At 41.0% G+C, this 14,627-nt stretch overlaps 1 protein-coding gene across 2 annotated transcripts in view; it reads left to right on the top strand.

The window, feature by feature from the left end:
* The first annotated feature begins 4,205 nt into the window (after window positions 1-4,205).
* The window catches only part of Acot9 (acyl-CoA thioesterase 9), a 39,762-nt gene continuing 29,340 nt past the window's right edge, over window positions 4,206-14,627 (top strand). The window contains exons 1-4 of one of the 2 annotated variants that reach the window (XM_052170142.1): window positions 4,206-4,406; window positions 11,061-11,155; window positions 12,458-12,484; window positions 13,309-13,354. In XM_052170142.1, the coding sequence (XP_052026102.1) occupies window positions 4,387-4,406; window positions 11,061-11,155; window positions 12,458-12,484; window positions 13,309-13,354 (188 nt within the window). In that variant the 5' untranslated portion in view covers window positions 4,206-4,386. The remainder of the gene's footprint in view (window positions 4,407-11,060; window positions 11,156-12,457; window positions 12,485-13,308; window positions 13,355-14,627) is intronic. The other variant, XM_052170143.1, reaches the window with a different exon arrangement.

Genomic DNA, 14,627 nt, shown 5'->3' with positions numbered 1-14,627 from the left:
AAGTAAGGACTGTTTCGCTCATCAAAAACCACTCTGGGAGGTTGCCACAGAAGTCCCCTGCAGACACAGACTCACCCCTGAGCAATGTTAGAGTTTCCCCTTCTCCCCTCCAGCCCAGGCTCCATCTCATCTCAAGCCCCTTCCATTCAGGATTCCTCCAAATTCCCAGGGGCATATGGGAACCACAACTTCTGCCCTAGTCTGCTTTGTTTCTCACTGCGGCTGGGGCCCTCATTTTAAGCTTCATAGCACATCCCCTGCACCCTGTGGGTAGTGAAGATGGAATGTAACCTGTTTACTCTCTCAACTAGAGTGCCAAGGCAGGACCTGGACCCACATACATCCTTCAGTTTTGTCTTTTGAATCATGATCTGGAGCAGCAAATGGGAAGGAAGTGTGTTAATTATTGATATTTAAAGAGTGAGCTTATTCCCAAGCTGTCTTTGCCTCACATACATAGCTCTCACTCCTCATCAAAGAAGCTTCTCTTTGTAGCAGATAGATATCATAGATACAGTCACAACTGGTCAAGATATACAGAACAACTTATTGTGGAATGCTCATCCCCAGTGGATAATATAGCTCCTTCATATAAGGCTCAGAGAACATTGATGAGGAAGAGCAGAAAGATTTGGGAACTATATGACCAGGAAATCTGATGTGAGATTGTGTTTCTCTTAAAAATGACAGGGAATATACACCACATACTACAATAATATGGCTGCCTAAGCAATGAAACCACCTAATAGGCAAACTAATGTGGAAACAACAAAATAAAAAAGAAAAGAAAAGAAAAGAATGAGAGGACTGGAGAAAGAAATGACTTAGAAGTTAATGGCACTGTGATGGTTTGAGTAAGAATGGTCCCCATAGACTTACATATTTGAATATGTAGAAAAGTTAGGAGGTGTGACTTTGTTGGAGGAAGTGCTGTCATTGAGGCCCAGGTGTGTGCTCTCCCTCTCTCTCTCTCTCCCTCTCTCTCTCTCTCCCTCTCTCCCTCTCTCCCTCCATCCCTCTCTCCCCCATCTCTCCCCCTGTCTTTCCCCTCTTCTCCCTCTCCCTTCGCCAATGGATCAGGATATAAAATTCTCAGCTACTTCTCCAGCACCACATCTCCCTGCATGCCACCATGCTCCCCACCATGATGATTGTAGAGAACACAATACACGAATGAAGCTGGGTGACAAGTCTGATTGCTTGTGAGAAAAGTTCAAGAAAATGGGATGAGTCTGGTTACCCAGGTCCTCCAAAGCACAGGATTGTTCTTGGAATTGTGCTTTTTTTTTTTTTTGCCACTTCCAAGTGTAGAAAAAGGGGAGTGGTTTTTACTGCTAATTACCTATTATTTTGTTATTATTCAGATGATATATCCAAGCATAGAGTTGTCCAGGAAACTGTATACAGCTTGAACTCATGTTTCACTTTACTCATATGACCTTGCTTAACCCTCAGAATCTAAGTTGTCTGATGCTCCAAATAAAGTTGGCTTTTGTATGAGACTGTAGTCTGCCTCAATTTTGGGATCCATTCTTGCAGGTTCACACTACTAGGTAGAACAGTAATAGATGATAATGAACTAAGCTTCTGACACTAGAAGTCAGCCCTAATTAATGCTTTCTTTTATAAGTTGCCTTGGTCATTGTCTTAGGGTTTTACTGCTGTGAGCAGACACCATGACCAAGGCAGCTCTTATAAAGACACATTTAATTGGGGCTGGATTACAGGTTCAGGGGCTCAGTCCATTGTCATTGAGGAGGGAGCATGGAAGCATCCAGGCAGATGTGTGGCTGGAGGAGCTGAGAGTTCCACCTCTTCTTCCTAAGGCAGCTAGGAGAAGACTGGCTTCTAGGCAGCTAGGATGAGGGTATTAAAGCCCAAGCCCAAAGTGACACACCTATTCCAGCAAGGCCACACCTCCTAATAGTGCCACTCCCTGGGCCAAGCATACACAAACCACCACAGCCATGGTGTCTCTTTACAGTAGAACATTGAGTACAACAGGCATGCACTTTTCTTGCAAAGGAGCCAAGTTCAGTTCCCAGCACTCACATGTATTGCCCAGAATGACTCAAAGTCACCTATACCTCCACTTCTGGACTCCACAGGTCCCTGCCCTCACATGAACATACAGACACCCAGATAGACATAATGAAAAATGTAGAATCATTTTCTCTGAAAAGGTAAGTAAATGAAGTAGGAAAAAGATAATGAATTTCAGAAGGACCTTTGGACATACTTCTAAGGTGGTTCACTGACATGGTTCTTCACAGGAGCAATAGAAAACTAAATTAGTCTCCTAATTTATTCTGGATCCATTTTCTTTGGCATTAGGACTCAAACACAGGCAGGACCTTACACATGTTAGGCAAACACTACCACTGTTCTAACATCTCAGAAACATGCCCCACCCTTTAGTTTATTTTGAGGAAGAGACTCACTGTTTTGTGGAAGCTGGCTTTGAACTCACTATAAAGTGCAGGCTAACTTCAGAATTTGTGAATCTCTTGCCTCAGTCTCCAAGTAGCTTGTATTTCAGGCATGTGCCATCACATCTAGCTCATGTAGATACTTTTGAGTTAGCTATATAGTACAGGAAACAAGCCAATTTTTAGAAACACAGTTTCTCTATTCTATGAAACCATAGCATAAATTAGCTTGAAAGCCGAAGACATAAACTCCCAGGAAAATTCTTTATTTAAATCAGATACCCAGAATCTATATTAGCCAAAGGAATTGTGTTTATTAATACTTTTCATTCATACTACATGACTGAACTATAAATAACATAGTAGAACATTTTGTTAGTTCATTGTTCTACTTGTAATGAGGACTTTGAGAATGTATCTGTCAATCTATCATCAGACATTTAACATTTTTCATTATATGTGGGATACAAGTAAGAAAGTGGTGAGTTGGCAGATCACTTGTATAAGGACAGTGATTTTCATCATTACATAATTGTTGCATGTTTTCTACACAGTTACATGTTTCCTGTCTGGCATTGTGACTTACTTAGCCTTCCATCTGTGCTTTCCAAACTGTGATAGTTTTAAATGCCTTAGAATGGCAACAAGAACGAGACATTGGGGTTGCTAAGACATTAAAAAAAATAATAAAAGATTTTTATGTTTATGTGTATGAGTCTATGTATGTATGTATGTATGAATGTATGTTTACTATGTGTATGGTCTGGTACCTGCAGAGGCCGGAAGAGGCCATCAGATCCCCCTGAAAGTGCTTGGAGCTTGCACATGGGTACTGGGAATAGAACTCTGCTTCCCTGCAGGAGCAGCAAGTGTCTTAACTAATCTTTCCAGCCTGGTTAAAAGACTGAGCTAGAGACACACATGAATGCTATGTGGTTGATTTTAATAGGGCTTCCCTGACTTTAGAACTACGATAGATTAGCCAAGTAATGAGACATTTCTCATATTAGATATTATCTGCAGTTGAGGCTACGGGGTTCATTGCTCAGGACATATTTTCTAAGAAAATGCTTTGTAGTCTCATAAAGGGTCACTTAAGTAAACTTCTATATTAGTGGAATGTGACTCAGCACCTGGCCATGTGTCTTGAGTGAGGGAATTCCTGGTAGGTAAATAAAACCTTCTCATAATTGACTTGTCTAGGAATGTGCCATCATGTCTAATTCTGAAAACTTCATTTGTTCTTTTTTCTCCTTTTTTGGTATTTGGAATCAAATCCATGGACTTTAAACTTTTCATTTTGAGATTGGAGCTTTAGTAAGCTGCATAGGCTGGCCTCGAACTTACTATGTAATCAGGTAGGTCTTGAATTTGTGATCTCAGCCTTAGCCTCCTGGGTTGCTTATTCCTACTCCTGGAAAAATAAGCATGGTACCCATATTTTGGAAAGCTAACCATATGATGCCAAGGGCAAGAACTACAGACTGGGAGTAAAAGTTCAAGCAACAGAAATAAAAGAGTTCTACCAAGGGGGAGGAGCTCTGTGCCTTGTGGAGCGGCTCATTTACTTAACAGTGGAGGGAAGAGCCCTGTGTATAAATAAGTCTCCGACCCCCCCCCCCCAGCTGATTGAATGGGAAATTCCATTGTCTCAGAGCTGCCAGCCAATCAAACAGCAGGACCCGCCATTCTCTAGGCGGTAGCCCCTCCCCCGGGCGGCGTAGCCCCTCCCCCGAGAGGCGTAGCCCCGCCCCGGGGTGTAGCCCCGCCCTTCCTGCAGTGAGCCCCTCCCTGTCCCGGGTGCTCTGTGGCGTCACCTAGAAGGTGGGGAGCGAGGTTCAGTCCGGCGCGGTTGCCGGTGCTTGGAGGTGGGCTCTCGCTCCCGCTCTTCTGCCACCTGTTTTTCTCTACCCGGGAGGACCTTAGTTGTCCACCCGAGGGAAGGCAGTGAAGTATCATGAAGCGGGCAGCGATACGGTAGGTGGCAGGGCGTGGAAGGGCGCTGTCCCGGGGTGCCCACGCCTGCCTTGCTTTCTTTTGCCGCGTGGAGCTAGCGGGGCGGAAGAAGCCGCGGGCGGTATGGAGGCGGTGGATGTTTGGCTCGGGAGAAAAAGGCACCCTCTGCCAGATCCGGGCCCACCAGCCTATGCAGGGAAAATGCCACCCTACTTTAGCGACATCTGACACTTTTAAAAGGGAAGACATTGGGTGTTCCCCTTGAAATTCCTATCCTTTTGCTCACCAGGGGTGTGGCTGGAATGGTGGAGTAGCCCCTTTTTCCAAAAGCCAGTACTTTCAGTTCTGCCTTGCCTTCCTTGCCAACACTTTTCTCTTTAAAAAACATTTTGGAGGTTACGTGCTTGACACACTTGGAATCTGACTTAAGTATGTTATTATATGTGTAAAGATCGTGGAGTACTGTTTGGGTCTCTTAAGCTGATTCATCTGTTTAGTTTAATTTTTTTTAGATTTATTTTTATTATTTTATGTATGAGTGTTTCTCTTGCGTGAGCATCTATGTCCCACATGCATGCCTGATGCTCAAGGAGGTGGTGAGTTTCCATGAGGGTGCTGGCGATTAGGTCTTTTTGCAACAAGTACAACTGAGTCAATTCTCCAACCCTTTGTTTGTTAATTTGCTTATGATTTAATTTTTTTTGACCCAGTGTTTCTCTGTGATTCTTTGGCTGTCCTGGAACTTGCTGTGTTGACCCAACTGGTCTCAAACTCAGAGATCTGCCTGCCTCTGCCTTCTGAGTGCTGGGGTCAAAGGCATGTGCCATCAACATCCTGTTTATATTTGAGACAGGATTTTACTGTGTAATCTTGGCTGACTTAAACTTGGCAGCTCTCTTTCTCTGTCTCATATATATATCATATGATATTCAACTAGACTGGCCTCGAACTCACCGTATATCTATCTTCCTAGGCTTCTTCAGTGCTGGCCTTAAGAGCTTGAACCACTACTTGCAGCTCTCATCAGTATATTTATTTATTGTTTTGAGAGAGACAAAGTAATACTAGCAGGCCTTGGACCCATGGCAGTCTGTCTGGTTTCAACTTTTCTAGTGCTGGGATTTATAGATGTATTCTCTCTCATGCCCACTTTAGAACATGCCTTTGATAAGCAGCAAGACCTTGTAATGGAAGTATGCCCTTGGACCACAGGCCATTTTGGTAGATCCAATTTCCAACTGGTACAGTGACGGAGCATGGATTACCAGTCATGTCTGGCTGTCCCACAGCATGCAAGGTTTTTTTTTTTTTTTTTTTTTCCAGCTTGCCTGGTTCCAAGAGAATGGCACTTGTTTTGGCTTCAGAAGCCATCCCACTGTTGGTGAGCCTGACTTTGACATGGGTCTCACTAATTCTGCCCTTGATCTGCCTTTACTGTTTCTGGGACCCTTGCCATCAGTTGAATAAGGTGTGTTATCTTCTTACCCACCAGCACCTAAGCTTTGTCACACTATTTGAAGACAAATTGAAAGTCATTAGAAGAAGAGCATGGTTACCATTCAACACTTTTGTCGCATTGCCTTTGTGTCTTCTTCCACAGACCATTTAAAAAGTGTTGAAAATGTTTATTTTTATGTGTGTTAGTGTTTCGCCTGTATGCATGTATGTGTTCCATCAGCACGGTGCCAGCGGGGGCCAGAAGAGGGTGTCACATCCTCTGGAACTGAAGGTGAGGAGCCAAACCCAGGCTCTCTACAAGAGCAAGAAGTACTCTTAACTGGGCTGGAGAGTTAGCTTAGGGTAGTGGCTGTTCTTCCAGAGGACCCAGGTTCAAGAACTCCAATTCTAGGACATTTGGCCATAAAGGTCTTTGGACCTTTATGGGCACAGACATGCATGCAGGCAGAACACCAAGAGACATAATAATAAAATCTCAAAAAAGTTTTTTTTTAAAAGAGAATCAGTTTTAATCCTTGAGCTATCTCTCCAGCCCTAACACAACACACAACCTTCCTTGAGCTCCTCTCCCCCCCCCCCAGTTTAGAAGTCCTTCTTTGTACTCTATACTTTTGTGTTCCTTTCTTGTGAGTCAAACCTATTGAATAGGAGCAGCAATCCCTATATAAGTATAGAGTATATGGAGTGATTGGATTATTTGGTATTTGCTTTTGTAGCTTTTTCTCAGATGCACACAAGTCATCCCACTGGATTTAGTCTGCATGTTAGAGGTATTTCCTCTGAGTAGTGGGGATATGACTAGCTTTGTTTGTGCTGTTGCAGCTGCAGGGCCTCAGGCATCCTAAGCAAGTAATCTACCAAGCCGATACACCCAACCTCTGATAATGGGGTAGCAATTTTTTTTTTCGCCATTTTCTTCATATTTGGAACCCAGGATGGAGCCAAGCTGTTTCTTTTCACAACTTCAGGTGACTCTGTGGCTCCCTGGGCAGTCCAAGGAGAGGTTGAGATTCTTGGGCCTCTTTCATTAGAAAGGTTCAATCCTGGGGTTCTGTGACCTGAGAATCCTAAAGGACCCATGGCAGTTTCTGCTAAAATCCTAGGGATTATGTTGAGCTGCTCTGTGAGCTTATTGGAGGTACTGAGCGACTGGGTATCAATCAAGCCATTTCTACTTCAGTGCTTCATCACCTTCCAGTGCTTTGAGCACAGTGCTGTTAGGAGGTTTTGTCATTATGCAACATCAGGGTGTACTTACACAAACTCAGATGGCATAGCTAGACCAAATGATAAAGCTGACAGCTTCCCAGCTGGGAACCTATAGCATAGTACTGTGTTGAATAGTGTGTACTATTGTAACACATTGGTAAGTTATTTCTGTCCAAAACAAACAAAAAAAAAGATAGAGTAGTAATATGCTATAAAATAAAGAAGGGTGCATTTCTTTACCCTTGATGGAGCTTACAGGACTAGAACTTGTTCTAGATGAGTCAGCTTAAACCACAAACATTGTACAGCTGTTAAAAAAACCTATTCTTCTTCAAATCACTGTTCTGTAAGTGTTCAAGGTTTAACATATACAGTTCAGGGATTAGAGAAATGGCTTTGTGGCTCAGAGCATTTACTGCTCTCCCAGAAAACCTGAGTTTGGATCTCATACCCATTTCAAACAGCTCACAGCCACCTGTAACTCTAGCTCAGCAGAGTCATTGCTGCACAGAACATGCCCCCTCCACATACATGTGCATATACTTATATACAGATCCACACATACCTCAGCCTCTCAAGTGCTCTGATTGCAAGCATGTGCCATTTATCTTATGTGTGCTAGAAATGGAACCCAGGGCCTCAAGCATAGTGGGTGAGCACTCAACCAATTTAGCTATATGGCGCAGTCAAAAAAAAAAACAGTGTTCAAATTTCCCTTTGAATATATTTCTAATTTTAAGGCTGTGTACAGAAATTGGGGTCTTAAGACTGAGTTTCCAAATATGTTGACCTAGGTGTTCTTCCAAATTCAGTTTTCCCTTTTTACGTTACTGGGATTTGAACTCAGGGCTATTTCATCTTTCAGGAAATGTTAGCAACAGAAATGACTAGCTATTCATTTTGCATAATGTTCATTTGGGGTCTGTGTGCATGTGGGGTGAGGTGGTATATGCACATTTATGGGTGCAAGTGTGTTTGTCCATGTTTTCAAGCATTAACAAGAGGTCATCAGGCATCCAGATCTATCACTTGCCTTATTCCCACAAGACAGGACCTCTCACTGAGACTAGAGACTATCATTTAGGCTACACTGGATGGTGATCTTCTGGTCTCTGGGGTTATAGTCATACATGCAGCCACACGTGAGTTTGTATGTGGTTGCCAGTATCTGAATCCAGGTCTTCATGCTTGCACAGCAAGCATTCCTACCCACCAAGCATCTCCTCAATCTTTCCAAAGCTTTGTATTGAAAAAATACGATTCTGTGATATCTCTCTCTCTCTCTCTCTCTCTCTCTCTCTCTCACTGTGTGTGTGTGTGTGTGTGTGTGTGTGTGTGCATGAGCATGCCATGGTGTGCATGTGGAGGTCAAAGCTTTGTGGAGTCAGGTTTTTCCTTTTACCTTTTTGTGGGTCCTGCAGGTTGAACATATCTTGTTCAGACCTTTTTGTGGGTCCTGCAGATTGAACATATCTTGTTCAGAATCATGACTTTATCACCCTCCACATCCTGTTATGTTCTTTCAAACTAGGTATATTCTATTTTAGAGCCCTGGTTTGTGGGGCAACAGGATAGAAGAATATATAACCTACTTCCATGATTAATAGATTTGAACTTACAAAAAATGTATACAATGGTGAAAATTAAAAAATCTAAATGACAGTCTGAGAAAATTCAGATTTGTAGATTAAGTTCAAGAATTCCAAAATATTGACCTATGTAGAAATGTACAGAAAAGGGAAATAAAGAGAACATAAAGACTAAAGTCCCTCAGCAAGCATCTCTGTTTTAGTGGGCCAGCAGAGATTGTGTCACAGCTAAATAAGATGACCAGGTAGCTAAAGAGTTAAAATTTCCAGTGCACAAGTATGCATAATTATGTGTTCTTTTGCAACTGAATTAGTTGGCTTGGTGAAAGGTCAAAGATTTATTCTAGCAACACATAATTGTCAAAAATACATGGAGGTAGTGGATTTAATAAAATATTTTTATGAGGGACTTCCACTGAATGCTGTAATTCAGTAGCTTGGGCTCTAAGGAAAGGTTAAAATATAATTTTTTGGTTAGTCATTATCCTCACATTATGTAGTAAGAATTTGCTATTAACTTGAGCTATAATGACTTGCCATTGTTTGGTATTCTTGATTCCTCCAATAACTTTTCAACTGTGCTTTCACAGATCAGTTTGTTAATTTCAGGTGTGTGTGTGTGTGTGTGTTTGAAAAAACAGCCTCATCATTTAGCCTTCACTGTTGTCCTGGAACTCACTTTGTAGACCAGGCTGGCCTTGAACTCACAAGAATATGTCACTATACCAAGCTGATAATCATCTGACCTAGTTTTTTTTTTTTTTTTTTTTTTTTGAGAGGATCGGTAAGTCCCTTTTGAGTACATAGCTTTTATTTTATTTCGTTAGTAACGTAGAAAATTTCTAGATAAGTCAAATAAGTACTTTGAGTGCAAAGGGCTGATTCAAAGTTCAAAGATGATTAGTTTGTAATTGAGTTGATTGTACTTACTGAGGAAATATGGTGTGATAATGAAGACCAAAGTAAATGTTCATAATTAATGTGCTCATTTGTTTATCAAATTAGTTCTGGGCTTCTGAAGCCAAGAAAAGAAAAAAAAATGGAAAGGGCAAGATGGAATCTATTACACCTGCTCCACATCTTTTGTTTATTTTGCAGATAATTATAAAGTTTATCTTTGATCTTAAGAAATAGTTGGGCTGAGGATACATAGCTCAGAGGGAGAGCACTTGCCTAGCATTTTTTAAAGCCCTGGGTTCAATCCCTAGTATTACAAAACCAAAGCAAAACCAAACAAAAAGTGCCACCTTCCAATTTGTGTGCCAGGTGTGGTAGGGCATACCTCTTATTGCAGAGAGTGGAGGCAGGAGAATCAGAACCTCAAGGTCATTCTTCTTCAGCTACATACCAAGACCATGAGACCCTGTCTCAAAACAAAAACAAAAACAACCCCCCCCCCAAAAACAGGTAATTCTTTCTTGAGAAATCCACACCCTTTCTTGGGGTCTGTCCTTTCCCTGGTCAACTCTCTATTAATTTCCATGTTTAATTCTGCCTTAAAATATGTTCCTAATAAATTCTTTTTTAAAATTATAACTAGTTACAAGGGTTAAGGGTTTGAAAGTATGGTGCAGTGGTTTAGCTTGCATGTCACTAGGTTCAGTCTTCAGGCACAGGGATCATGGATCCTGTCACAAAAATCAAAAGTAGAGGCAGTCAGGGTAGATCAGTGAGTAAATGTACTTGCCTGACAACCTGAGTTCCATCCCTGGAACCCATGTTAAAAAAAAAAAAAAAAAGAAAGAAAAAAGAAGCTGAATGCTCTTTAGTGCCAGCATTCTTATGGCACAATAAGAGATAGAGATAGAATCACAAGGACTCTCAGGGATCTGGAGTTTGCAGCATGGCAGGAACAAAAGAGACACTGCCTGTCTTAGGGTTTCACTGCTGTGAACAGACACCGTGACCAAGGCAACTTTTATAAGGACAGCATTTAATTGGGGCTGGCTTACAGTTCTGAGGTTCAGTCTATTATCATCAAGGCAGGAGCATGGCAGCATCCAGGCAGGCACGGTGCAGGAGGAGCTGAGAGTTCTACATCTTCATCTGAAGGCCGCTAGGAGGATGCGGAAGCTCATGCCTATAGTGACATGATTTCCTCCAGCAACAAGGCCACACCTCCAAATAGTACTGCTCCTTGGGACAAACATATTCAAACCCCATACTGGCTCAGTCTTCTGACCACTACACATCACACGAACACACAAAAGAAATGATAAAATAAATAGTTGGGGTGATACAGCTGAATTAAGGAGTGCCCTTAAATCACATACTTGTAAACTGAAAACTATGAGATACATAGATACATACTAAAGCAGATATGTGACTGGATACTCTGGAAGAAGTGAAGTCTTACTGTATAATTCCTAGAGAAGCAGCTCTGGAAACTATTTTAAGTATGCTTTCTCTTGCTTTTCAGGCTCTGGACCTTGAACAAGGGGCTTCTTACTCGTGGCAGAGGACTAGCTCAAGAATCCCAGTACAAAATATGTGAACCCTTACACATCCGTCAAGGCAAGCAGGGTGTTTTTATTCTTTTGCGACTACATGATGACAAACGGCCCATTTTCCTTGGGAGGTGCCCAGAATGATAGTTTAGCACTAATGAAACATCCATATTAAATATTTATATTTAATTAATTACTACATAGTGGGTGTGGGTGGTTGGATATGTATACAGAAATACACATGCATGTACAAGCATTAGTTTCCTTTGGACTTAACAGGTTGTTCTCTGGCACCTGATTTGGGTGCTGGGAACTGAATTTGGGTCTTCTGCAAGAGCAGTACATGCTCTTAACCACTGTGTCCATGTCTCCATCCCTGAGACATACATATTAAAGTGTCTATATTTCGAAAACATAAAGTAATGAAGATAGCTGCGTAAAAGCTGTAGGTAGAAATCAGAAAATCTGAGTTGTTCCTAGGAACCTTGGGGACTGATCTGTTTCTTATTTCCACTTCCTGTATAGAGGTACAGAAAACTCAAACACAGATCTAGTGAACTTAGATGAATAAGAAATGAACCTACCATTTGTACCAACCTAAATCCTTGTTGGTAGTTATGATGCATCTAGTTAATGTATGCATAATTGCAGTTAGTTTCACTCAACTACTATCATACACAGACTACAGCATGCCTTAGATATTAGGAATCCAATAAAATTAAATTGTGATATCTTTAAAGGTTCTATGAGAGACAGAGTGAGAGAGACAGACAGACAGACAGACAGACAGACAGACAGAGAGACAGAGACAGAGAGTGAGACAGAGAGAGACAGAGAAAATGAATGCCTGTAAAATTCAAAGTTCTTGATCAGAACCTACCACTCTTTACACTGACCAAACTAGTGAGAATTTTTATAGAATTTTTATGTCAGTAATGTGTGTACTCTTTGGGATATTTTGTATACATTCTTTTACTCAGGAGGAAATTAAAAATTAAGACTAATTTACTAGTGGTGATGTTTTGCAGTTCTTTGTGATTTAACTATAATTAGTGTATGCCCTGAGTTTGTGATATATACACAGCAGCTTGATAGAAACTTTCATGAGACTGTATGTTATTCTAACCATAATTTGGTTTTGATCATGTAGTTATTGAAGGAACAAGTATAGCTACATTTAATTTCCCATGACTGGAATAAATAATTTGCTCACTTAGTTACTAAAGTACCAAGCATAACTACATTTAATTTTCTATGGCTGGAATGTATATTTTGAAATATAAAAAAACAGCTATTTGAAATATTGTATATTTATTTTCTAATTTTGAATTACTGCTGACTGTCTAATTATTTCCTCCTTTCTATATAGCATGTTCAACTATCCATGTGAATGATGGTGTGTGGTAATATCAATTTTTCTCTTTAGCACTTAGGTTTTGTATTAAGCTACTTCACTCTTGCACAGTGGGCATTAATTAAAATTAAGTCACATTCTGCTTTACTTGGTTTTGAATATTAGTATTAGTAGCTGAACCAAGTGATTGGACCTAATACTGTGTATAAGAAGATGGGTGGCAATTTTACTTGTAAATATCTTTGTTCCCAGACTAGGAAAAGAGCTCAGTTGGTAAGGTACTTGCCATGCAGGCCTGAGGACCTGAGCTTGATCCCCAGTACTCATGTCAGAAAGCCATATATGATGCCATACACTGGTAATCCTAGCACTAAGGACATGGAGTCATGTGGCTAGATACTCAGAGCTCACTGGCCAGTTAGCCAAGCTTAGTTAGCAAGCTCCAGGCCAGTGAGAAACCGTGTCTCAAAACAAATAAGCAAGGTGGATCACACCTGAATAATGATGCCTATGATGGATCTCTGACCTGTACATATGTGCATACATGCAGAAAAGTGTTCCATTCAAAACAGACTCAATTCTTGATATTGATAAAGGCCCTTTGGGTAAAACATTGAAAGATTCCTTTCTGACTTATTTAAATTAACCTCAGTAATGAACAAACAGTATGTGTATTTGCACTGAGGAAGCTGCATAATTGAGAGAACAGAGGCCTGATTTCTTCCTTGTGCTGTTTGTAGTGGCATTGAATGGGAATTCCTGAATTTTTTGATACCTTTTGAGTACATAAGAAACTTTACTTAGTTCCTGAACATCTTGCCTTAACCCTGTTTTGCTATTTCTTTGTTTCTTTATCTTTGTTTCAGTTCGAGATAAACTGCGGGAGATAGTGGGCATATCCACGATCTGGAGGTATGCACTTTCATGTTTTATCCCCCAAGGGATCATATTTAGGCGTAGTTGCTGATCCCCTTCTCTGGTTGGAGAGCCCTCTGTGGAAATAGGGCTTTCCTATGAGAAGGAAAAGAGCAATGCCTTAGTGTAGTAATCAGCTGATGCCTTATTACCATGAAAGAATGTGATTTATGTATATTGTGAATTTTCAAAACCTGTTTAGGTGTATTCACTGATTTTGAGAAGAAAATTTATGACATGCTTATGACATATTTTTTCGTATTCCAGTTTTTTTACACACAATAAAACTGAAATTCAGAATTGGGACTTGAATTCAAGTCTTCTGGTTTTACTATTTCACGTAGCTTGACTCTTTATTAAAAGTTATATGTCGTGGGAAAGTCCTGTGCTTTGGGCAATGAATAGAGCAGATCTTGACTGAAGCCTAGATCCTTTGTTGAGAAGGCAGGGAAGGCCAGACTAGGGTGGAGCACTATTTGTGGGACTCAGGCTTAATCTGAAAGGTTGAATAAAGTCTTGAATGGATAGGTTAGGGGGGCTCATCAGGCTAATCCCCAGAGGGGGCTTAGAGATAGAATGCTTCCTGGGGGAAGTGTACTGCTTGGCTGAGGTACAGTATTAAGTGGCCAGACTAATCCCAGGCACTGCATGTGAGGCCCAGGCTAGATTTCATAGGTTGTAGAAAAACAAGGATTAGGTTGTACTCACCAGGCTAGACCCTACTGGAGGACTTCTGACATCTGGGTAGTAAAGGTGGAGCAAATGAACCTGTGGGTGGATTCATGTAGTCCTGGTGTGAGTCTAGACATTGCCTGGGGTGCTGGAGGAGGTGGTTAGACTAGGATGTAAGTTTTAAAAACAACATCAAGGTGCAATAATAGTTTTAAACATTGCATCTGGTATTTTTTGACATCTCCATTTTTTTCCCCATGCATTTGACTTTCACAGGGCTTGAAAGTTGTAAGCTGACCTCTTTGGCAATAATAGTTGATCATTTAAATTTAGAAGGACTTTGTATGTAATAGTTCTGCTAACACTTTAGTTTTCTGCTGCTTTTTCTTTTGTGTTCTACTTTGGTTTTCTGTTTTCCACTTCTATCTTTTAAAAATGTTTTCTTCTTCTTTTTACCTTCTATTCTGCTTTGCATGCATCCTGTGGATAGTGTTCATTTTTTTATTTGTCTCTTTTCTGAAACTGAAGGGAGAGATGAGAGAGGGAGAGAGGGAGAGGAAGAGGGAGAAGGAGACAGGGAAAGAGGGAGCAAGGAGAG

The sequence above is a fragment of the Apodemus sylvaticus genome, chromosome X (genome assembly GCF_947179515.1).
Source record: "Apodemus sylvaticus chromosome X, mApoSyl1.1, whole genome shotgun sequence".
Taxonomy (NCBI): Eukaryota; Metazoa; Chordata; class Mammalia; order Rodentia; family Muridae; genus Apodemus; species Apodemus sylvaticus.
This window is presented reverse-complemented; position numbering and strand designations above follow the sequence as displayed.